Here is a 26,780-nt window from a genome sequence, read left to right as displayed (position 1 = left end):
GAGCTTTGCAAGATTGGTGAACCAATGGCAGTTTAAAACAATCTTTTACAGTTTGGTACAAAATAACAGAAACACCTAATATATTAATATTAGTAACCTAATAATGACACAGGATACTGTTTGCCTGAAAAACACCTTTAGTTCTTCTTGAAATCATATCATACAAGTCCCAGATGCTGTGTAGAAAGGCATTGCACTGTTCTTCAAGATGTAAAGCCTCCAGTTCTTTGAGAGATAAAGGAAGTGAAAATCTACTTCACACTTTGCACTCCGGGTTCAACGTTATTAATTCCCCTTGTGAATTTCCCCTTGGGATTAATAAAGTATCTATCTATCTATCTATCTATCTATCTATCTATCTATCTATCTATCTATCTATCTATCTATCTATCTATTTAATTCATTTGGGTTCATCCTGCTGTTCATGAAACTAATCTCGAATCAGTTAATTTGTGTATATAGGGGCATTATCATTCTAGAATATTATAACATCAAAAGCTAACAGTTTTTACACCATTTGTTGCACCTGGTCCTGTAAAAGGACCTCACGTTCCTTAGCCATTACACAACCATACAGAGCAATTACTGGACTCAACGATTCCCATGAGATGGCTGTCCATACCTTTATGGATTCCCAAACCATGTTTAGCACTTTGCAACAGACATTGTAAGTTGAAGAAATGTGTCGGCTTTCTGTATACCCTTCTTGAAAATGGGGTAAAAGATCACACATCAGACTATATTATCCATCCATCCATTATCCAACCCGCCATATCCTAACTACAGGGTCTTGGGGTTCTGCTGGAGCCAATCCCAGCCAACAAAGGGCACAAGGCAGGAAACAAAACCCCGGGCAGGGCGCCAGCCCACTGCAGCAGACTATATTACTATTTTCTATTTCTCAGGAGTCCACATTTTGTGCTCCTTACATCAGGCTATGCATCTTTGTTTACAGGCCTTGAATGTTAGCAGTTTCTAAATGGCAGCGTTGGCATAAATTCCATCTTTATGAAGCTCACAACATATACTTTTTTGTTGTCACCGAGGAGCCAATTCAGTTTTGTGGTTGTATTTTTGAACTATCCTTTTGTGCAGTTTATTAACTATCTGTCCCTATCAGTGAGTATCAGTCTTTGTTAATTCTGTTTGCCCATATTTTGCATATGCTATCATTTTTTCAGACTGTTTCCCTCGACACATGAAATAATTTCTCAATTTTTGTGACGGATATGCCTGCAATTTGCGTAGTACCTATTTAGCCTCTTTGGAATGCTCTTTGTTGCCACATGTTGCTTTGAAAACACACATATAAAAGTGATAATTGTCAGGCCTCTTTTATAGCTGACACATGCTGCTAATTGGCAATCAACCTAACATGACTCACCTTTGTGGCTGCATTTGTAACTGTGACTTAGATGCTTCAAAGTTAAACTCTTTTTTTTCATGTAGTTTTTTGTTATTTTTTCCACCCACGGCTAAGATCTAATATATAACTATACTTGTTTTCCAATGTAAGTGCTAGTTTTAGAGTGATATCAACTAGAGAGGCTAATGCCAAAAACAGCAAAAGTGGAGGAATCACTCCAGAAACAAGTGATGAATTGCAGACCATACACAAAAACAATATCAACAGGTATTGCTATAAATTAAATGTGTTGCCCATGAAAATACTAACCACATTACAGGCAGCTAATAATTAACCAATGTTTAACAAGTTCAGTAAAAATGTAGGAAGCTAGAGCAGTGGAGAGGAAAACTAAACTCCATTCTGCACAAATTTCAGAGGAAATAAACCTCCAGGACTGACAGTCATTAGGAAACAGCTATTTAAATATATAAAAACTAAGCCAAATGGCCACTCAGCACCTCCCTGTGTATAGCATAATGTATTAAAATGCCGGCTAGCATCCATGAATTTTATGGCGTATAGCAAATATTTAGTGCTGGGCCTGTCAGTGATGACACTAATGCTTTCTTTTCACTCTAAAGTTCTGTTCCAAATCAGGGAGATTACTTGGTCAAACATACAGCAATGCCAAGAGCCACCACAGGACACTGAAACGAGCAGGAGAATGACAGTAGTACATGAAAACTGCCAGAATTATTCAAAGGAAGTATGGATAGCTTCAGCAGTAGCTCTTAAGGAGTAGGCAATGTTATTATAATTTCATTAACTATTTATAAAATAATAGCAGGTTTGATTTAAATACCTGCATTGGGCTGGCGCTCTGCCTGGGCTTTGTCCCCGTCTTGTGCCCTGTGTTGGCTGGGATTGGCTCCAGCAGACCCCCGTTACCCTGTGTTAGGATATAGCGGGTTGGATAATGGATGGATGGATGGATTTAAATACGCAACAGGAATCATAGTCAAACTCACTCTGCAACAGTTTTTTATCTGAGACTTGAGCCAAGATCATAATGCACTAATGCATCCTTTATTTCCTCAGGCAAACCTTTTCTAAAAACTAAAATCAACACCTGGTATTCTGTTTAGTACTTTTTCCTGAAGTCTGGAATTTTACACAATAATTTGAAACAGCTCTTCCTTCTATATGAATATTTATTAATTCATGAGTAAGTCAAATACCACATTATTTCTGCTATGAATTCAAGTACCACTTGCCTAAACTAAGACTCTTAATACTATCAATGGCGAGTGCCTTGGTGAGTGTTGGTGCATGCAAGCTGCCGTTCCTCTCTGTAAATAACCCTTTTCATTAGCATCAGAGTTAAACCTCGCACTTTTTGCGTTTCTTTTCACTTCCTCTTACTATACGTTTTGTTCATGAATGCACATTCCTACTTTTTGTCTGCAATTTGGATTTATTTTTACAGATTATGTCTTGAAAGGGTTCAGGACCTCAAAGACAATTGATTTAAATCTGTGTTTGGCTTACTGGGTGAAACTTTTTTGATTGCCCACTTCTGCTTGAGCATTTTTCTTTAAATCATGGAGATCTAGGCTCTGGGACAACTCTGTCTTCTTTGATAAACTGGAACACTGCTGCCTCTGTTTATAAATGCTCCAACTGGAGAAATGAACAGTTGTCAATACTCAGCTGTCTTTCACAGATGCTGTTGTCCTGCTGACGCCTTTGCTTGCCTTTTTGTGTACTTCATGGTTTGTTTCATGATATTTATGTGACAGTTTTGTGAATCGTTGCCTCTTTACCTTTGGCTTTTCTTCCTTGAAGCTTGCAGCACTATGGTGATCACACCTGTAATTTCCCACGGCTGAATGCTGGACCCTTTAAATGCTGGAAATTATTCTAATGTCGATTTTATAACAGTTTCTACTTTTTTTAATAAATCAAATCTCCAGTGACATCAGTTTGTGTTTCTTTTAGACTTTTGCTTCGTTGCTGCCACCGCTCACCTGTCCTCCCATCATCTCACCCTTCCTGCTGTGCTGTGCTGCATTTTAGTCAGGTTGCTTATGGCAGAAAACTCTTGGCAAACCAGCACCTTAATTCTGTTAGAACATTCTGGGTATCTCTGACACTGCCCTCCAGTGGTTTGAGTCCTGTCTGACAAATAGGCAGAGTTATTTAGTGTTGGCAACAGCAGGTTCAGCTCAGTGCTGGTCATACAAGGAGTTTCTTACGGCTCTGTTCTCAACCCTCTGCTTCTCTCTATCTACATACTTTCCCTTGGCCATATTGTTTGTAGCTTTCGAGCGGGTTACCATTTTTCAGTTTAAAAAGTGAAAGTTTACCCAGCTCACAATCTGCCTCAGTAAAATTAAAACCTCGATGAAAAATAACACTTTAAAATCAAACCGCAAGTGAAATGGCACAGTGGTGCAATGGTAGCACTGTTGCCTTGCAGTCAGGAGACCAGGGTTTGTGCCCTGGCCTCCCCCTGTGTGTAGGTTGTATGTTCTCTTTATGTCTGTGGGGGTTTTCTCCAGGTGCTCTGGTTTCCTCCCACAGTTCAAAGGCATGCAAGTTATGTGGATTGGCACTAGTGTGTGATTGGGATTTGTGCTCATCCTTCAATGGACTGGTGCCCTGTCCAGGGTTTGTTCCTGCCTTATGCTCTATGCTAGCTGGGATAGGCTCCAGCATACCCTCAACCCTGCTCAGGATGAATCACTTTAGAAAATGGCTGACTGACAAAACTAAAGTAATGCTAACTGGCACTCTGGGATGATATTGTCATACCTTCTCCTTTTCCAAAGAATCTTGGTGTCATTGTTGATTCCTCCCTTTCCTAGTTCACCCACATAAATAAACATAGACCCCAAAATGCTCTCAAATTCTTTTTTACTAAGTACCTTAATGACAGGCCACATATGATTTACCCAAAATCATACTAAAATCTGAACAATTAATAACTTATCACTGGTCATGTTATTCGTCTAATCGTTACTGCAAAATTACTACAATACTAAACTGGAAAGGCCTCAGTCATTTCCTGTACACATTATTTTATCTTAAGCTTAAAGCTCAAGTAATCAATTAACCCTGGCACTGCACAAGTGGATGCTTGAGGACACATTTGTATTTGCATGTATCCAAGAGGCCTGTTTGCATATATCCCATCAGCCCTCACACTGCTTTCTCCCTGGAAAGCACTTATTCATCCCAGCCATACTGAATCCTTTAGCTTTTTCTTATGAGCTACACCTGTGTATTCTATTGACTTAAAAGCAGTTTCATGTATAAAGTAATCCTATTTTCTTATATTAACCATTCTGAACAAAATCCAAAGTATCTATCGCATATAGATGTGTCAACAGAATAGTTCTACTACTATCATGCCCATAGCCTAGGATCTGGAAGACATAGTGAAATAACATGTGACGGTCTACGTTGGCTCCACGTCCTTCAGCAGCTATTGAACCTGGGACTATCTGTAGTCATGAACAGAACTGAGCCAGGGCAAATGAGGACACAAACAGTCAAGATGTGGTAAAAAGTACTTTGTGCTCTTATTCCATACAAAATCAAACTGTGCAAATCAATTCAGTGCAGTGCTTCTTTCATAAATAAATAGTCCAGTAAAATCAAGTATCTGTGGAAGTTAAAGTCCATAATAAAATCACTGACAGGATCCGTCTTTGAAAACCAGTAGGAGCTACAGTTCTTCCTTCTCCACCACGTCTCTGCTGCTCATCTATCTGACAACTGCAGTCAGCCTTCACATGGGCATGCATCCTGGCAACCTCATTTTGTCACCGCTAGGGTGCCCTAAGCCCGGCTTGTGCCCCTCTTTAACATCCTGAATACCTGCTCCACCACCACTGCACAACCTTAAGGTGGGAGTCTATCTGGAATGATTGGTGGCCTCTGCTCCTGGAATGCTTAGCAGTATCAATCCTGCCCTCATGAGTAATGGCCACATGCTCCTTCTGGAGCATCAACTCCAACCTCTTGCCTTCTCACTGTCACAGTAGCTCAGCCATGCAACCTGCCTCTTCCCTTCACTTTTGATTTAGCCTCCATATCTATTTCTTGTTTTGGTCTTTCTTTTATCCTCCCTGTTTCCTGCCCAGGCTCCCTTTTAAACTATGGTCTGGATGCAGGTGCTGCAATCATCCAATCCGACGCATGAATAAAGCTCCTTGAGTGACCCACTCACATATACTCATGAATGTGCAATCAGCCAAGCACCTCAATCAATCTTGGGACTGCATGAGCATATCTTCATGGGCATTTGCGCCTGCCTGGATGCTGTAGTCACTGAATTGTTATTTTAATTTAAAATCACCTAGCTCCATGGACCTCACCCATCACATAACACCATGTTAGGATTGTGTATGACGGTCATCATGACATCTCTGAATTTCTACATAAATTCCTTGGTACACAGGTTTAACTACTTGCAGAGATATCACACCATTCATGGTATCAGTTTTATTAGCAAACACTGATCACTCACTAACACTGAATCTGGACTGGTGTTGGGTTTAGTTGGCTTGGATTTCTGTGAAATGGCATTGGCATATTTTCATTGCAGGGGAAGACACTGTGGCGTCAACTGAGCACAGTAATATCACCAACTCTTTAAGTGTTTTTACTGTGTAAACTCACTTTTGGCAGACCCAAAGAAACACTTAAAGCTTTAATAAAAAACTTGGAGTGTTATTTTAAAAACTGTTGACTTAATTGTGTGACTGACCTGCCTAGCACCATTATCTAGCAAAACAATTATTCCATAACATATGTCTGCCATCTTTCAGCAATGCCTACATGACTGCATGATTTTTGGAAGCACATTTCTCTGAATACAACCTCTTAGTACAATAATTTTTTGCCAAAAAATGTATACAACTCTTATTTTATATACAGTATATAGTAAAATGCAGTATTTTTAATTTTGTTATTTTAAGTAGTGCAATGAAATATGTACTTGCATACTACCTCCCATGCACATAAAACCACTATGGAGATCAGTAATAATAGTTATAGTCATTATTATTATTGGGCTAGTACTTATGTCCAAAGCAACTTACAACATTTGAGATACAATTGGTTACTTTTCTTTTGTTTTTACAATTGGAGCATAGACTGGTGAAGTGGTTTGCTCGTGCTCACACAATGTGGGTAGCAGGATTTAACCCTAACCCTAACCCAGAACCTTGGGGTTTGAAATCTAAAGCCCTAAACACTACACCACACTACCTGGTTATTAGGGATATTTCCAGCAGTGAGTGCACATTCTGTGGAAATAGATTGGATAATTTCTCATACTAACTTGTGCTAAAGCCAACCTGCTCAACCCAACATCACCTTTTTGAAAGTGAATATTGCCGCAACAGAGATGCACTGATCAATTTTTTAGGAGATTCTAATAATAGGTGATGAGCTACAATTTAATAATACTAGTCTAATACAGGTAGTTTTAATGTCAAGATTAGTGAGACAAGCATATAGATTAGGGGAACAGTTATCTGTGAAAACGTAAAAATGGTATGCAAACTGGAGGGGGATAGAAATTGTTAGGCATTCAGTTGATCATTTGAATCATCACCTATTTCTCAAATCAATTATTATAACTAATTTAAGAGCTATAAGAAAATAGTATTGAGGTAAGTATTTTGATATGGTAAAATAGTGGCTATCATATGAAAAATTTATGTAATATGTACTGATGCTTAGACATTTTCTTTACATCTGCTACACTGCCAAAGAACACTGAGCCATTGGAGCCTGGGGGAGCTTGCAATGGCTATTCATGTTGATATCCTAGAAGACCAGTATCAGACACAAGGCAGGAAGCCATCTTGGACAAGGAGCAAGCCCACTGCTTAGCACTCTCAAGTAAACCCCCACACAGTCATACAGGTCCAGTTTAGACTTAGCAATCAACGTAACTCCTACAAGTTTGGGGTTAAGAAACAAAACCGTGGAAAAACTTGTATGGACAGAATGAGACTGTGCAAATTCCACATTGAAAATGAATTGTCTCACTGGCATTTGTCCTGGTAGCAAAATTTTGATATATACTAAGTAAAATGACTCAAACGTATTTCAATAAACATACTCATACTGAGTAATGTGGAAATTTATATTCAACATAGTAATAAATCATTTTATACCTCCTACTTCATCACAATGTTGTAGCTATCGACTGCATTATTTTTCATTTCACTCCTTAGGAAAATCATTTAAGTGCATGTTGAATATAAAAACTGCCAAAAATGTATTTATAATATGATATTAATATTAAAAAGTCAAATGCCTTCTGCACGTTATTGATTAAGGTGTTGTAAATTTGAAAACCTTTATCTGCAGTTCATAAAATGCTATAAGCACAAAGTGACTGTGTAGTGTTGCTAAAAGTCCAGCCTTACACTTAGTCTCATTATATACTGAGCTATCTGACACAGAATTCTTGGAAAGCACATGTTTAGAATAAATTAAAAAAAGTATATAACATCCAAAATTAACTTTTCTCAACCTTGTTTTTTCTTTTAAAATATGAATATTGCTTCAAATATGGACACTAATATGCTGTGTGGACGCTAGGAGTCGCTGTTGCCCTGTTGAACCCGTTAGACAGACTGTCCAAGACACACTTGTAAAATCACAACAAGAATTTTTTAATAATATTCTTGACTAATGAGCCCCAAGCACCGCACTCTCCACAATTCTCAATAATAATCACAAATAATAACAATCACAATAACACAACCAATCCTCCACTCCCAGCAGCTCCGTCACACACCCTCCCAACTCTGGCTCGGTTTGCTGGGGTTTCCCATAGTCCTTTTATACTTCATGACCTAGAAGTATTTCTTCTCCGGGTCAACATCACATCTTCTCTCCTCAATCATACCAGAAGTACTGCGGGCTTCCATCCTTGTGACCCCGAAGTACTTTCAGGTTGACGTCCTCAAAATATCCCCCTGGATCTTGGTGAGCTCCCCCTGGCGGCACCCACAGTACCCAACAGGGCTGAGGATACAGACTCCATGTCCCATGCTGCCCTGCGGGAATCCGAGGAGCCATTTCCATCCAGGGGAGCTGCCGTCTAGCGTTCCGAGGGATGTAGTGCCCTGAAAAACCTGTTTTCTTCCTTGTAGGGACGTCCTGACTGGACTGAAATGCCGGCCGTTCACCACAGCTGCTATTAGTAGTTTGGTGTCATATGCTGGAAAAAGATCCATCAATCAACCCTCTGAACCCATTTATTACATCACATTGTTGTAGGAACCAGAAGCTATTCTGGCATTAATAGGCACAAACACAAGCATTAATTGTAGAGAATGTGTTATTTGAGTGCAGGACACTCCCACACTTTTGTTGGCAACCAATCATCCCATCCTGCACATCTTTGGGTTATGTGGAGAAACTGGACTACCTGGAAGATGCCTCTTTTGACAGGAGAGGAAAGTACAAACATACATAAATGCTGAAAACATCAGGATCTGATTCCTGTGTTAGCATCCATCCTCATAACAGAGATGCAAATCAAGGATGAGGCAGGAAGATGGAGTCAGGTCAGCCATTTACTTCTTCAGAAAAGAAGTTCACAACAGTACAAAGCTTGTTAAAACTTAAATATGTACAAGGTGTTTTATGTAGTAAATAAAAAAAACGCATTTTCATGATTAGTTTTAGTTACCAGGAGAATGTCTTTCTATTGGAAACAAGAATATCTGCACTAATATTAAAAGAAATTTCACTTGTTGGCACGAGCTAAGCATTGACTCTGTCTTATCCTCTTTGACTTCCTCTTGTCTCAAGCTATTCATAAGTTATGTTTCTCTGTCATTGCCACCCCTCTCTGTTATGCATCTGTTTCCAAGCACAATCATGGGACCCAACTTATATACACATACTTCTTAACAAAATTCAAGGACCCTGAATCACAGGTCTCTCAAGCCATGAGTCAGTAACACTTTCTGTACTGAGATGATTTACGTAAATCCCTTGCTCTGGTGGTTCTTTGAATTTTTAATTCAGATGTACTTTACAAAGCATTTTCAGGTAGTTTACCACCATCTGTTTGAAGTAAGACATATTGACATGCTGACTATGCCTTACACAATAATGTTTTAAAGTAAAATAGTCAAAATAATAATTTGTTCAATGTGCTGACTTTGCAAATAGAGATTTGTGTAGAGTTTTTAGTTATAAAATAATGTTTCTCATTTTTTTTAGCCCTGGTGTCGCCTTATCACAACTATATACAACTACTTTGTAGTGACCAATTTCTTTTGGATGTTTGTTGAAGGATGCTATCTCCACACAGCTATAGTAATGACGTATTCCACGGACAAGTTGAGGAAATGGGTTTTTCTTTTTATTGGATGGTGTAAGTGGACTGTTCTTTATTACTTTAGACGGAAACAAGGGTAATTTCTCTGTCTGCTTTGTACTAGTCAGTGTCTTCGAGAAGCAAGGCTGACAACACAGAATTCAAACAAGGAAACAGCCTGGGGAAAAAAAAAAATCACTCATATTCTCACACTGTTTTAGCGCTGAGAGTCACCATTCAACCTAGTTAGTCTGTTCTTTGGTCTGGAAAATAATGTTCCCAGAAAAATGAATAAAGAACATGCAAACTCCTCACAAAAGATATTTAAACCTGGGTGTGAACATGGCATTCCATTGTATCACTTATTTACTCTAAAGTTAAAGATGATAAAGAAAAAAAAAAAAGTGTATATTACTTTCTTGAATGTAGATTATGGTAAAGTGAAATTAAAAAGTAAACTATTTCTTCTGGAGAAGATTTTGTTGAAGAAACAGACAGCATAATTGTTTACAATTCTAATGGAAACATAACAAGAAACAAAGGAGGTGGTCCAAGCAGCTACAAACACAGATCTGATGGTATCAATATCCAGGGAACATACAGATTACGTAAAAAGATTAAAATTCAGAATCTATGCATCCAGTGAGATTCATATTAGTTGTTTTATAGTTAATTTAACATTTATGTTTATTATCTTTTGAATAAAGTCATGAATACGGACACTCAATCTTTGGCATTTTCATTGACTGCTACAAATTTTAAAAATCAGTAACTGTGAGTCTGAGATTTCTCCATAGCAAAATTGAAAAATGAAATCTGACACAATAGCAGATCAATGATTAAATAAATAATAATACATAAATAAGTGAATTAGTAAGTTAATCGTTTTAAAGTATAAAACCTCAGTTTTGATTCTGATGTTGTGTGAAACTGTTTTTTAAGATTATACAGCAGGGAATCACATTCACCAGTTGGGAAAGGCCTGGTTCACTGTAGGAGTAAACAAGCACTGCAGCCATTACAAAACACTGCAATCAATGGCAGGACAAACTCCTAAATTATCCTCCTATAGCAAGAAAGAATGTATCACAATCATTCCATATATATATATATTTTCAGGAAAATGCCACTTGTCCGATTATCTTTTCTCACTGTGCATGAAATGAACTGTGCTGCTCTGACATATTTTCTTTCAACATTTTGTTAGCTTTATTTCCATTATTATGTACTTTTGTTCTGCTAGGGAAGCTTGATTGATTAAAAGTAGCACACCTACTGTACATGTGTACACAATGTCATAAATAAATTTAATCCAGTTGAAAGTATTTTTTTCATGAAAGTTAAATCTTTTGGCATTCTGCAGAAAAAGTAAAGTCAATTTGAATTATGTATGATGCAGCAGTGCAGAGTCACAGCAAGGGGTAAGAGCAATGTCTTGTAGAATACTGACTCTCAATATAGATGCGCTAATATAATAAAATATGAATAATTTGAGTTTATGGAGTATGAACTTCTTCATTTAGCAAAGTAATCTACAATGTCACATCTTCTATGTCAAAATGTCCATTACACATATAAAAAGTGTAATAATATCTAATAAACAGACAGTATAAGATAAAATATATTATACATAACATTTATTAATAACTGTACTGTCTAACAATCACATGGATTGATATTCTAACTTTATTCTAAAGTTCTACTTAAAAAACATCAGATAAATATTATTATGCCTATAAGAAAAGTATATGAATAACTAAAAAGTCTTTAGCATTCATTATCTCAGTATACAACTTTTGTGTATTTTTTTCCTGCTCTCTTAACAGGTATCCCTTGTCCAATTATAGTGGCCTGGGCTGTGGGGAAGTTATACTATGAAAATGAACAGTAAGTTTGGATTTTTTTAAGTTATAACCTAAAACCTATACATTACAAATCAATTTGTATTACATTGGAAATGGTACAAGTGCTGTGTGGGTTTTCTGTATGACTGGGTTTAATTTGACTCCATGGTAAAGCTTTTCTTCAATCAATAAAAAAATCACATTTTGAGGCTTAGACTGTCAGCATATTTTGGTGCTGGCATATATTTCTGATTTCAGTGTACAGCATGTTACTGATACACAAGAGTCCAAATTTACTTTTGGGTACCCAGTGTGACTACTGATTTTATTTCAACCAGTTTCTTAATTAAAGACCAATCTGACCTCTTGTGAGATTGCTAGAATTTTTCAATATTTTGTGGGATAATATCTCAGAAAAAAATTACATATTTTTCTGTTCTTTCTTTCTGTATATTTATAAATTAAATAATCCTACATTTGTTGTCATTTAGAAGATCACCACCTTTTGATGATTACACCAGTTTATATCTTATCTCATTTTTGGAAACCTGTTTTCCTGGCGAGGCTTGCTACAGCAGCAGCCCAAGTTAGTCAGCCCATACTTCTCTATTCCCAACTATAGATATCAGCTCTTCCTGGGGAGTTCTAGGTGTTCCTAAGCCAGACAGAGATATAATCCCACCAATGTGTCCTGGGTCTGTGCCTAGTGAGATGTGTCTAGATTAATTATTATTTTTTAATTAATGAAGTTTTTTTAAAATAAAAAATAAAAAAGAGCAACACTAGAGAATTACTACAACTACATCTGATAATCAATATATCCGTAATTATCCATCCATCCATTATCCAACCCGCTACATCCTAACTACAGGGTCATGGGGGTCTGCTGGCACCAATCCCAGCCAGCATAGGGCACAAAGCTGGAAAAAAACCACGGGCAGGGCGCCAGCCAACCGCAGTATCTGTAATTATGGTTAGGTTAAGTTGATTTATAGCTTCACTGCTTTTTATTTAATTATTTTCAAACTGTACATTCACACAGTCTCTGATCTCAAAAAAAGGTGTGCATCTCTCTATTATATAAAAAAAATCCTGGGACGAGACAAGACTTTTTCAGAGAGATAATTTCAATCTCTGTGCCAAGAGATTTAACCACGCCTGGTGCTGGAAATAAAAGATAAAGAGTAGACGAAAAGTAGAACATCGTAATGAGGTTCAAAAACATTGGTGCGATACACATGCAGAGCAGGTTAGAGATAATGAAAGTACTAAAATTTGAAAGTTTCAAAAAACTGATAGTAAAAATCGCATTAGCTCAAACAAATGGAAATTATTACTTGGTGAAATAAAGGAACAGCAAAAAGAGATTGAATATATGGACATAGGTGATATGACAGAAGTATGTAGATATTGTTCAGCTTTAAAGTTTAAGTTGGAGACTTGTAGATCATCTAATTCGTGTTGCCATCAGGAAAAAGTAGTGTTTCTTCCCAATGAAGAGGCGTATCCACGAAAAATAAAAGATTTGTTATTTGGTGAAAGTGAAATTCACAAACACTACAGGCAAAATATCCGAATCTACAATAATCTGTTTACTTTCGCATCATTCAATGCTCAAAATGTAGATTTTCATGATTCTGGACCATACATTATGAGAATCTGTGGTCCCGCAACAATTTTATAATACTACAATTTTAATACTACAATTTTAATTTCAAAGAAACCACAGTTCAGTCAGGTTTATATCTATGATCAAGGAGAAGCGATGCAACATAGAATCGAAAGAGTTAAACGATCAGACGTATTACAAATTCTACAGCCAATAATGGGTACAAATCCATACATCCATACAAAAGTATCGCACTTTACACGAAATTTATCTGAAAAACACAGACAAAGACACGCTCACATATATAATGAACCAGCATGTTACGTATTGTCAGTGATAATAGTTTCGAATTTCGATTTGTCGTAAGTGGCAGGTCTGAAAAATGTCTAGCGCATAGGGCCCGAACAGGGGTTGGCGAGCGAATCGACCAGGGGGCACAGCCCCCTAGTAAGAACATAGGAAACTTTACAACAAGAGGAGACCATTCAGTCCATTTAAGCTTGCTTTGTTAGGTAATAGCTAAGCTGTCCCAATGTCTCTTCCAGATACTTCTTAAAGGTTGTCAAGATTTTTTCTTCAATATTTTGTTCCAGATCTCCCACAACTCTTTGTTTGAAGAAATGCTTCCTGCCTTCAGTCTTATATACACTTCCCCTTAATTTCAACTGGTGTCAAAAAATGCAGTGAAAAATTCAGCAGAATCTACTGTATTGATACCTTTGAGAATTTAGCAGACCTGGAATAGGTACATACGCAGTCACCTGTACTCGAGACTAAACAGGTTTAATTTTCCAAGTTTGTCAGAATACAGAATGTTCTTAAGTCTTGGGTTGCACCTTGTTGCTCGCCTGTACTCAGTTTCAAGTGCTTGCAAGTCTTTTTTGTTGTGTGGTGACCAAAACTGCACATACTGTAATACACCAGTTAAAGCCTCATTAGTGCATTATATAGTCAAAGCATAATGTCATTCGATTTATCATTTTTATGAATTTGTAAAGCCTGTTTCACGAACACTTACCTTATGATAACATACAGAAAAAAACTGAGTTGCTCTAGAGAATTTTCTTAAAATTTTTTTATAGTTTCACTGCAAAGAGCACCATAAAAAAGTCAAATATAAGTGAACAAATGTCTTGTTTTGGTCACCATAATCCAGCGCAAAGAATTTGTTTACTTGATTAACAACAAGTTGATCAAAGCACTTACAAATAATAGCCAATATTCTTCTTTTTCCTTATTGGGTAATTGAAACATATAATAATAATAAAAATAATAATAATACATTTTATTTATATAGCGCCTTCCCATGCTCAAGGCACTTCACAGAGTTTAAGAGAGAACGGCAGGGTATACAGTATATAGCATTGTACATACCAAATAAATAATACAGTAGGATCATTTATCTTCCTTTAACCACTTTGTGAAATGTTATTCTGTAATTGGATTTTTGAAAGTATATCATAAACATGATCTAATGACACAGAGTGTGGATTTTTAGCTTAATTAAGTGTGGTCATTCCACAGCAATATTTTGCCTTTAGGATCCCTGCCAGATTTACTTTGAATATTCACTATTAAAATAATATGACTAAATAATAACCAGATCACAAAATCATATAACTGTTAAATTGCCTTTTTAAAATGAAGGGGAGTTTAATTAGAAACTGTATAGTACTTAATTATTATGTGGCTTTAAAGAAGTGTAAAGTAAGGCAATGATCATATTTCATCATATTGATGTTACTACTGAGAAAGCGAAGATGTTTGTAGCTATAGTAAGTCATGAGAGCAACTGTGTACAGTTCATGGTGTTATCATATGTACTGTCCAGTTGTCATGCAAAACAAAATACAAATGCAAATAGTGTAGAGTTTTGTCTTACAGCTCTTATCCTATATCATTTTAATGTCACTCCTGTTTAGAAGGATGTCCTACTTATTCATAAGTGTTTATCATTTACAAGAATATATCATAATGACAGGGTTGCATATCTCAAAATGGTGTTATGGAATGGAAATTTGTTGCATGAGCAAATGTATCCAATTATGAATCCTGTGAGCCAATAAAATTGTTGAAAGAATATGCCTGTGATCTCAAATCAACTAATTAAATATAAATGGATGTCTGAAGTAGCTAAGAGAGTAAAAGGAGTGGGTAGAAAAATAAAATTGTGTTTTGAATTTGAAGCATGAGCCATCTGCATAGATAAATGGAGCTATTTTATGTGTTGTTGTTACTTTGAATAATGGTTTTGGCAGAAATGTGGCATGGTGATTGGCACTGCTGCTTTATTGCTCCCAGAACCTAGGTGTGACTCTTCTCTTAATTACTATATATATATGTATATATATATGTATATATATATGTATATATACATATATACAGTGCATCCGGAAAGTATTCATAGCGCATCACTTTTTCCATATTTTGTTATGTTACAGCCTTATTCCAAAATGGATTAAATTTATTTTTTTCCTCAGAATTCTACACACAACACCCCATAATGACAACATGAAAAAAGTTTACTTGAGATTTTCTCAAATTTATTAAAAATAAAAAAATTGAGAAAGCACATGTACATAAGCATTCACAGCCTTTGCCATGAAGCTCAAAATTGAGCTCAGGTGCATCCTGTTTCCCTTGATCATCCTTGAGATGTTTCTGCAGCTTAATTGGAGTTCACCTGTGGTAAATTTAGTTGATTGAACATGATTTGGAAAGGCACACACCTGTCTATATAAGGTCCCATACTTGACAGTTCATGTCAGAGCACAAACCAAGCATGAAGTCAAAGGAATTGTCTGTAGATCTCCAAGACAGGATTGTCTTGAGGCACAAATCTGGGGAAGGTTACAGAAAAATTTCTGCTGCTTTGAAGGTCCCAATGAACACAGTGACCTCCATCATCCGTAAGTGGAAGAAGTTCAAAACCACCAGGACTCTTCCTAGAGCTGGCCAGCCATCTAAACTGAGCGATCGGGGGAGAAGGGCCTTAGTCAGGGAGGTGGCCAAGAACTTGATGGTCACTCTGTTAGAGCTCCAAAGGTCTTCTGTGGAGAGAGAAGAAACTTCCAGAAGGACAACCATCTCTGCAACAATCCACCAATCAGGCCTGTATGATAGAGTGGCCAAACGGAAGCCACTCCTTAGTAAAGGGCACATGGCAGCCCGCCTGGAGTTTGCCAAAAGGCCCCCGAAGGACTCTCACAAATTCTCTGGTCTGATGAGATAAGGATTGAACTCTTTGGTGTGAATGCCAGGCATTTGGAGGAAACCAGGCACCGCTCATCACCAGGCCAATACCATCCAATACCATTTTTCAGCGGCAGGAACTGGGAGACTAGTCAGGATAAAGGGAAAGTTGACTGCAGCAATGTACAGAGACATCCTGGATGAAAACCTGCTGCAGAGCACTCTTGACCTCAGACTGGGGCGACAGTTCATCTTTCAGCAGGACAACAACCCTAAGCACAAAGCCAAGATATCAAAGGAGTGGATTCAGGACAACTCTGTGAATGTCCTTGAGTGGCCCAGCCCTAGCCCAGACCTGAATCCATCTCTGGAGAGATCTTAAAATGGCTGTGTACCAACGCTTCCCATCTAACCTGATGGAGCTTGAGAGGTTTTGCAAAGAGGAATTGGCGAAACTGGCCAAGGATAGGTGTGCCAAGCTTGTGGCATCATATTCAAAAAGACTTGAGGCTGTAATTGCTGCCAAAGGTGCATCGACAAAGTATTGAGCAAAGGCTGTGAATACTTATGTACAGTACATGTACAGTGATTTCTCGTTTTTTTTTATTTTTAATAAATTTGCAAAAACCTCAAGTAAACTTTTTTCACGTTGCCATTATGGGGTGTTGTGTGTAGAATTCTGAGGAAAAAAATGAATTTAATCCATTTTGGAATAAGGCTGTAACATAACAAAATGTGGAAAAAGTGATGCGCTGTGAATACTTTCTGGATGCACTGTGTATATATATATATATATATATATATATGTGTGTATATATATATATGTATATGTGTGTGTGTGTGTTAATTTAATTTCTTAATTGCCAAATATGAATGAGCAGTAAAGGTATCAAATATTTGAATGAGTGTTCCATCCAATGGTAGATCTTGTCTCAGTTTTGCTGGGATATATTCCAGTGCCTTGGGATCCTATATTGGGAAAAGCAGGTTTTTGAAAGAATCATATATTCAAATATGAAGTATAGTGCCTATAAAAAGTATTCATCCCCTTGGAAGTTTTCATATTTTATTGTTACACAACATTCAATCACAGTGAAATGAATTTGTCTTTTTTGACATTGATCAACAGAAAATAACTCTTTAATGACAAACTGAAAAAAATCTCTGCAAAGTCCTTAAAATTAATTATAAATTTAAAACACAAAATAATTGATTGCAAATAATATCATCCTCCTTTAAGTCAGTAATCAGTAAATGCACCTTTGGCATCCATGACAGCCTTATGCCTGTGTGCATAGGTCTCCATGAGCTTTACACATCTGGACAATGCCATATATCCCATTGTTCTTTGCAAAACTGCTCAAGTTGACAGGTTGACTGGGGATTGTGAGTAAGCAGCCTTTTTTTAAGTTCAGCCACAAACTAAATTGGACTGAGATCTGGACTCAGCCATTCCAGGATATTAACATTGTTATTTTTAAGCCATTCCTGTTTAACTTTGACATTATGCTTGGAGTTGTTGTCTTACTGGAAAAGAGATCTCCTATGGTACAGGTTTACTGAAGACTGCACAAGGTTTTCCTTCAGGACTTCCATGTATTTTGCTTAATTCATTTTACTCTTCACCCTCACAAGCCTTCCAAGACCTGCCGCAGAGTAGCATCCCCACAGCACGATGCTGCCATCACCATACTTCATGGTGGTGATGGGTGTGTCTTTGATAATGTATAGTGTTTGGTCTATGTCAAACATTGTGTTTAGTCTGACTGCCAAAGCAAATTCTTCAAACTGACTTCAGAGTCTTCCATGTGCCTTGTGGTGGGTGTTTTTTAATAGTAGATTTCCCTATGCCACTTTCCCATAAACTTGTGACCGGTGAAGCACCTGGGCAAAAGTTGCTGTTTGTAGAGTTTCTCCAATTTTAGCTACTGCATCTTCTAACTCCTTTAGTGTTTCTATAGGCCTCTTGCCAGCCTTCCTCACTAGTCTTCTTCTTGCATGATCACTCAGTCTTAGTGGATGGCCTCCAGTAGGCAGATCTACAGCTGTGCCATACTTTTTCCATTTTTTATGACTGATTTAACTGAACTCCAAGGGATATTCAGAGACTTGGATATTCTCTTGTTTCCATACCTTGACTTATGCTTTTCATGGAGTTTCTTGGAGTGTTTGTTTTGTCTTCATTGTGAAGGCTAGGCCATGTTACTGACTCACAAGTTAAACTTTCCAGGCAAGGTGCATTTATACTGCAATCAATTAAAACCCCAAACATGTGATCTCCATTGAACTAATTATGTAACTCCTAAAACAAACTGGGTGTACTGCTAATGATTTAGATGTGTCATATTGTAAGTGGATTAATATTTATGTGATAAACTGTTTTGTGTTTAATATTAATTAATTATTTAAGACCTTTTTGCAGAGATTTCTTTACACTTTGACATTAAAGATTGTTATTTCTGTTGATCAGTGTAAAAAAATATAAATTTAATCTGCTGTGATCCAATATTGCATTACAATGAAATTTATAAACTTTTATACTTGTACTTTTTTTTTGTGAAGTAGTGTCATGGAGATCCTGACAGAAATGTTTGTATACGGGTCTCTACTCTGTGCCAGACAAATGCTGCCAATCCAGGAACCTACTAATGCTTTTCTAGTGACAACCAAGCAGTAAACTTAACAGCAACATATTGTAAAGATGATTCAGATTACCTTTCAGATAGACATATATGAAAAGACAGTTCCTCCTCTAACAAATTAGGAACCACACTTGAAAGAAATTACATTTTTATTTCTCATTTTAATTTACAAAATAGATGTGCCTTATTCAAAACGCACAGCTGCCACTAATGCATTAATGCAGTAACCTTTTTAATTATATATAAGTGCCTTGGGCATGGGAAAGGCGCTATATAAATAAAATGTATTATTATTATTATATGAATTAGATTACAATGAGTGAGACACAATACAGTCAAGGTTTCAATAAACACAACTCCCGATATACTTGTGGTTCATTTCAAATCAGACCAGGATTCCTCATCTACCCATTTAGAAAACTATATGAAGAAAAACCCCCATACACAACAGTCCTTTCTATATGTTGCAACATCAAAAGGTTAACAGTGTCACAACTTCTTTATATTAAAACAGTATTAATTAATTTTTGCAAAGTCCAAATTTCCAACATTTAATATTTTTAATTTTAAGTAAATTCTGCCTTTTCTACTTAGTTACTGATAAATTGGATCGCCCCTGTTAAGTAAGATAAGATGATGAACATGAAGGTGCAAGATATTAAAGCAGATTTTTATGACAGACTAGTTGTCCTCCTCAGCTCCACCCGCATAATAGTGAAACACGACAAACTTTAAAAATCAATAAACAAAGAGGTATCACTAGCTAAGCGGAGGCAAGGTACACTCCAAAACGCAGAGGTAGAACGACTCACCACTCCTGACGTCACACTTCCCTCTCCCCTCAGCCCGCAGCCTCTGTCTCGGATTAGCACGAATATAACACTCCTGCAAGCAAACTATAATTCTTAGCACAATGAGAGAAGTGACAAAATGAACCGGAATGTTCAAGCAAATTCTAGAAAAAAACCCGATCTAAATCTGTTAAGTAGTTCTCTCATTCGCTAGCTAAGCAGATGTAAGGTACACCCCAAGTCTGGCGCATGAGTGAGAAGGGCCCCGCTCCCACCCCTCGGCCCGCTGCGTTTCTGTCAGAGTTGTGCAAATAAATCGGTTACCGCAAGCCAACTATGATACTTAGCGTGATGAGAATGTTCAAGCAAATTATAGAAAAAACCAATCTAAATCCATTAAGTAGTTCTCTCGTGAGAAGTGGACAGACATACAGACAGACGTTGGATTTTATATATATAGAGATTAATATTTCATCTGTTGTTACTCTCAGCAGGGCATGTGGAAGATTTGGAGGATCTGCAAATCCAAAACTATGTTACAGATTAACATTAACCTTTTTTAAGTGAAGAAAAATATATATGACACATGATTAAAGTTCTCAAACACTACACAGACAGTGCCAGGGTTGGGATTTGAATTCAGTTACAGGTATAACAGCTTTCTGCATTAATAGTATTAATTTTGTATCCACCGCAGAGCAGTTTGCTTTCATTCACATTACATCTCATATTCTTAGCATTCTAGTTCAGTTAGGTAGGAGATCTAAATTTAGAAACTTCACCTTGGCTCTAACAGTAATATTCCTTTATGCAACTCATGTCAACTGGACATTCAAAGATGATTTAACTCACACTTAAGATTTCTTAGAAAAAAAATGAAAGTAACTCTAAAAATAACAATGTATACTATTTCTGGTTTTTTGGATGCCAGTAAGAAGTAAACAAAAACGAGGTTGCATCTTTGTGATCAATTTTAAACTTGGCAAATGCATTCTTGAGAATGTAAGGTACTTCAGAAGTGAATGGACTCCTAGCATAATTAAATGAGATGTTATTTCACAGTTTCTGTGCTTTAGGGTCAATTAAGAAATTATAAAAGTTAAGTACGTTAATACATTTAAACAAAAATTAATCAGTTATTATGTGAATAACGTTTTTTTGTTTAGTTTTTATTTATGTTCATCCTGACGTCCATACTATCTTTCCATTATTGACTAAATAGTGGGTCTGACATTGAAGCAGTTGCAGCCTTTCATCATTTAGTGTTGTTCGCAAGGGTGTTTGCTTTGCTTGTATTCAATTCTCACTATTAGGACACAATGAAGGGAGCTGACTACACAGATTAAGGGAAAAATAATATGAAAACAACAAAGAAAGAGATCAGAATTTAAAGCTACAACAAAAAAATAGAGATATCTCTAAATGTCTTATAATGTAAAAATCACACTGATGTGCTTTTCTAAATGCAGAATAATATAAGAGAAAAAGAGACCCACTAACTAAATGAGATCAGTTATTATCAGTTGTTATTACTTATTGTGAATCTGGTTGGAAAAAAAACCTGCTGCCACAGGGGGTCCCCGGGACCAAGTTTGGGAACCATAGAGCTATAGTAATGGAGTCATGAAATTCAAGTGTATTATTTCACTGATAAAGGAGTAGCACACTATGGTTCAATAATTTTTGGGAGCATACATTTTATAGTAGTAGATATATGCCTACATACAAAACATTTTTCACTTACCATAAAATTCAGAAAAACTTGAGGGTCTGTAAGCAAAACAGGAGGCTATGCAAATATATCATTTTCTTTGGTAATTTCAGCAGTAACAGATGGCTGTTTGTAGATTTTTTATTTTTCAAAAATGCACAGTAAGCAATTAAGATTCCAAGAAAACTTACCAAAAAGGTATAAATTATCCTGACAACACAAACTTGTTATCCTTCTGTTTATTTAATATCTGAGACTCACTCATCAATTAAATGGATTTAATAAGCTGGAACCCAACTTTTCAGCAGTGAGTACGAGTCAAGGAAGCAACATAAGATGAGCCACTAGTCCATCTCATGACACACTCCCAGAGGGCCAGTTTAGGACCTTTTAGCAGACGAGTAGTTTGGTTTTGGATTGTGGAAGAAACTTGCCGTACCTGAACAAAACTCACAGAAACACATTAAAAAAACTGAGACTTCTTACAGAAAGCACCATATTTCAGAAACAAACTAAGGTTCAGACATTGCGAATCATTGGTGTTGCACACTCTGCAATTGTCAATTGATTATTGATATTAGAATAATAATTATCATCAGTCACAATGAGCAGAAACAAAACTTGGCTGTGTCAATGGAGAAAGTGAAGAAATGATTATACAAGGTTTTACATTCTATGAAAACAATTTAATATTGTACAAATTTAAGGTTTAGCATTTACATGCCAGTACATCCAATACTCCACAACATTTTGTTCAAATGATTAACACTGGACAAAGAAGATTTTACTTCCTGAACACTTTTGGGTTTATCTTTGCAATTTTCCTGTCACATACCATTTTATAGCAATCACCAATTATTTGTGAAATTCTCTCCTATTATAGGTATACGAGTACATACACCGTGAAACAACAAAATCTGTGGTGATCAAAAAATAGTGGCACTGCTACTGTACCACTTGGATATACCAAGCACTGTTGCTCCTTTTGTGAGAGGATCTGCTATGCCTATAGCCTCATTACATTGAAAAGTAAGCATTTGGTTCAAAGGCAGACAACTGTGGCATCTAAAACAATAGTAGACTCAACAGGATTAGTTTTGGATCATTTAGCAGACTAGTATTTTGTCTAAAAATTGTGGAAGAAACTTGCAGTACCTGGAGAAAACCCACCGAAAAAGATTAAAAAGATGCAGACTTCTTACAAAAAGCACCATATTTCAGAAGCAAACTAGGGTTCAGACATTATGAAGCATCTCTCTGCCATTGTCAAGTGATTATTGGTACTTAGTGTAAATAATTATTGTCAATCACACTGAGTATAAAAAAAACTTTGCTGCTTGTATGTCATTCTAGTCAAATTCACTTTATTGTTTGGTATAAAAATCTAAATAAAATTTGAGTGTCAATCAACTAATAACAAAGAATATTTACAAAGCAAAAACAACCTAATTCAAAGCACACTGGAGAAAAATATACAAAAATATTTAATCACAGCATTCAAAACATATGAACTTGAAAGATTTTATGTAAAATAATTCATAATGGGTAAGTATTGAAAAATTAATTGAGATTTAGTAATTTTAGTTAGGAGGGCAGACAATGGTCACAGTGATATTTTCTTCTCTGGCTATTTTTAACTAATATTATTATACTCTGGTGTTCATAAGTGAATGCTTAATATCATTTTAAGTTGCAATCACAATGAGGATTTTTTATTTTTTTGTGAAAAGCAGTCTTTGAGGTACTTTTATTTCACATATGACCTATTACTTGAAATATGAAGTTTGTGTTGGAATCCATAGGCAGTTTAGATAATTACAGTATAATATGGTGAATGTGCTTTTGATAGTGGCAATCACTGTATCTCACATAGTCAGTACATTATTTACACACAACATACTGCATTTATAATTAAATTTAGCTTTACTCAAGAAATACCTAACTGGAAAATGCTTCAAATGAACTAATGATTAGAGTTTCAACTAACAGACGTTTGATATTCATTTCTTTTCTTACAGATGCTGGTTTGGTAAAGAGCCTGGGAAGTACATTGACTACATCTATCAAGGCCCAGTGATTCTTGTACTATTAGTAGGTACAATTTGCATGCATCATTATTAAGCCAATCAAAATACATGGCAAAAAATATATATTATGTTAAAAAATATTCGTAATGGGGCCTACCTTGATTTTTTTTAGAAATGGAATCAATTGCCTTTTACCTGATTTGTATATAAAAGTCTTAATAAATATTTCCTGAGAGACAAATAGTTCAGAACACCTTATAATAAACAGAGACGTTTTATTGACATTGTAAATAGTTCACAGAAAACATGCATTTAAATTTTGATATGAATCGGGAGCCAGTCATCTCAAAGTGCCTGCTTTGCATATATACTTCTTTGACAACAGCAAAACAATTAGCTTATGAAGTCCATCAGTCTCCTAGTCTTCTGTGTGTTCGTAGTAGTACTGACCATTCTGTTGTACTCGTGTCTTTGGATGGCATCTGGCAATATGCAGAAATTCTTTCCAGAGTACTATTAGAGAAAATAATCCGTAAATAAAAAGTAGTCACGAGTCACTGTAAATAATGGATTCAAGATGGACGTCCTTTATTGCATCAAGCCTGATGGAGCCTGACACGTGCACTCGGTGCACTGTGACAAGACTGACTAAAATGACTTGGGTGCATTTACGCATTTTGCCTTAAACCAATCAACATACAGGTAAATGGTATTTGGTTTGCATCAATCAACATACAGGTAAAATGGTATTTGGTTTTACATCAATCAACATGCAGGTAAAATGGTATATTCTTCTAACACTTCTTCTGTCTTAATAGTTAGTATATTAGAAGTCTTTCACATACACACACATGTCTAAAAAGAAGTTTCTTATTTATGAATTCTTAAAAATAAAATTTATTTAATTATGATTATCTTATCGTTTCCTTGTAGTGAAGCAGGAACATGGAAGAAATAGATCTGGTTGGAATAGTTTTGTTTTTAATAGAATTTGTGAAAATGGGTGTGCGCAGAACAGACTAGGAGGTGCTGTGTGCTTAATGATAGAATTGACTGATTAGGCATTCACATGCATGAAACCAAACAGCACAGCCATTTCTCATTACTACTCCCTGCATCATTTAAAGCACCTACAGAAAAGGTCTGCAGGAGTAAGGAAAAAAAGAGTAAGTTAGAAGGAGAAAGCAGAATTAGGTGGTCGAGCCAGTGCAAAAGAAAGGAGGTGAAGTGGTCGAGGATGCCCCATGATTGAGCGAGGGGATCTGTGCTCTGAGGTAGATCACTCCTGCTAAGCTGTGGAGTGGAAGTGATCATGAGCTCTAGGGACCTGCAGTGACAGAAGTGGCACGGAGAAAAAGCCAGGCTGAGTGGGTCCCAGTGATTGCTAAATGAGGTGGCTGGGATGAGAGCCAGAAGGCGGACAGCATTCACTGGTGTCTAAGCCCTGCTGCATAGACTCAGAGGGTGAGCAGGGAAAATGAGAGAGAGAAGTATTGGGGACTAGAGATAAAAGGATGATTCTAAATTTGATTTTATTTTTGGTTTTAACTTATTTATTGGATTTATTTATCGGTTTTATCCTCATTGTCCATAATGGTTATGGACAATAATTTATTGAATAATTTATTTCAACTGCACCATAGTTTTTGAACACTTATTGGTTTTGATGTTAATAAGATGAGGTTTATACCTGTAACTGTTGTTGTTTCCTCCCTTGCCCTAGTCAATCTTTAGTTACTGTACTATTCATGTCCTGGGAGATGGAAGATGCCCATGGCTGTGGGTGTCTGGAGTGTCACATCCCTTGGTAACTTTTTCAGCACATGAATTGCACAGAATATCTAGGTTACACCGGAAGGGCACACACAGAACACTCATAAATTACCACAGAAATAATAAAGCATACAAGTATATACTTTGGAGTTTTTCTGCTACAACAATCTGACAGTTCTTTTCATGCAATTACTGATACTATATATGTGCCCTGTGTACAGCTAAGCATATGGTAGTTCTAATCAACCAAATCTGCTAATTTTTCATTGTGCTTTTAGTCATCGTTCGATAGAAGGAAACCTGTGTGCTATTATCTTTAAATTCCAAGAGTTCTCAGACTATTAATAAAACTGGGTTGTGTCGTTGGATATTTAAACTTTGTTTAGGTTAGATTATCTATAAGTGTGACCAGTCACCTGTCACACACATGCACACAACAGACAATGCACGGCTTCCCCAGGTGGCTCCAGCTTTTCTCATAGTGCCTCACTTTCCCAGATCCATGTGGCCAGATCAGAAATTTCATGACAAAAATGCCACTGATCAGGTTATGTAATTTAAGACATGCTTATTTTTGTAAAGTTTCCTTTACTAAATAAGATACTTAGTCTTTTATTCTTCACCTGTTTAAAACTATGCCATTTTCTTTTCTTTTTTACTCTATGGGTTTAAAAATTAAATTTCAAAACCCTACGTTTAGAAAAAAATTGCTATACGTGAATAAAAAACAGTTAGCTGCAGTGCACTGAATGAGGAAATCTTATCAGCTTATAATATTTTGATATTGTGCACTGAATTACTTGACTTCTTCTATGATAACTAAACAGATTTAGTTTTGGTCGATGCTCTTCGGATAATTAACAAACAATTAGAGGTATTAGTTTTATTCATTATATGTCAAGGTGTGAGCAATAAATTTAAGTGGCTTATATATTTGACTTCAGTAAACATGAGCTTAGAAGCAATAAGGTCACTAGTTCTGGTTCATTATCTTTGATTTCTTTCTTCATTGTGAAGTTAATTTTTAGGTAAAGAAAGAAATCAGCCTGCTCCTTCATAAATAATGAAAAGAAAAAACATAGTGTCTAAAGAACTTAGCATCCTTTACTGAATATTATAAATGTTCTCTTATGTATTTCTTTATATTGGCAATGTAGATTTGAGATGCTGAGAGAATTATAAAATACTTCCTTCTCCTTCAGTTGAATTAACATATTAGCTTCACTGTTTATTCATTAGGGATAGAAAAAAGTAAGGCATATAAAAAAATTTGTTTATAACAAGAGATAAATTAATGACATTATCGAACTAATTCAGAAAGGAAAGTAGCATCTAAATACCATTAATCAAAAAATGCTAAACTGTGCCATAAAGCCTTCTGGGAAATAATACACCATGAAACAATGTATCACTCTTTGTTATCGAAATGAACACAGACGACAGTGATATGATGGTGTTTTTCAAAACTAAAAGGTAGTCCTGCA

The 26,780-nt window shown here is 36.3% G+C and overlaps 1 protein-coding gene across 2 annotated transcripts in view; it reads left to right on the top strand.

Annotated features, from left to right (window-relative positions):
* LOC120529666 (corticotropin-releasing factor receptor 2) overlaps nt 1-26,780 on the top strand; it is a 349,034-nt gene that overhangs the window by 282,451 nt on the left and 39,803 nt on the right. For both annotated transcript variants that reach the window (XM_039753669.1, XM_039753670.1), the window contains 3 exons: nt 9,611-9,764; nt 11,534-11,594; nt 23,515-23,587. In XM_039753669.1, the coding sequence (XP_039609603.1) occupies nt 9,611-9,764; nt 11,534-11,594; nt 23,515-23,587 (288 nt within the window). The remainder of the gene's footprint in view (nt 1-9,610; nt 9,765-11,533; nt 11,595-23,514; nt 23,588-26,780) is intronic.

The sequence above is a fragment of the Polypterus senegalus genome, chromosome 5, assembly GCF_016835505.1.
Source record: "Polypterus senegalus isolate Bchr_013 chromosome 5, ASM1683550v1, whole genome shotgun sequence".
Classification (NCBI taxonomy): Eukaryota; Metazoa; Chordata; class Cladistia; order Polypteriformes; family Polypteridae; genus Polypterus; species Polypterus senegalus.
The sequence above is the reverse complement of the archived record's forward strand: the minus strand, read 5'-3'. Positions and strand labels throughout refer to the sequence as shown.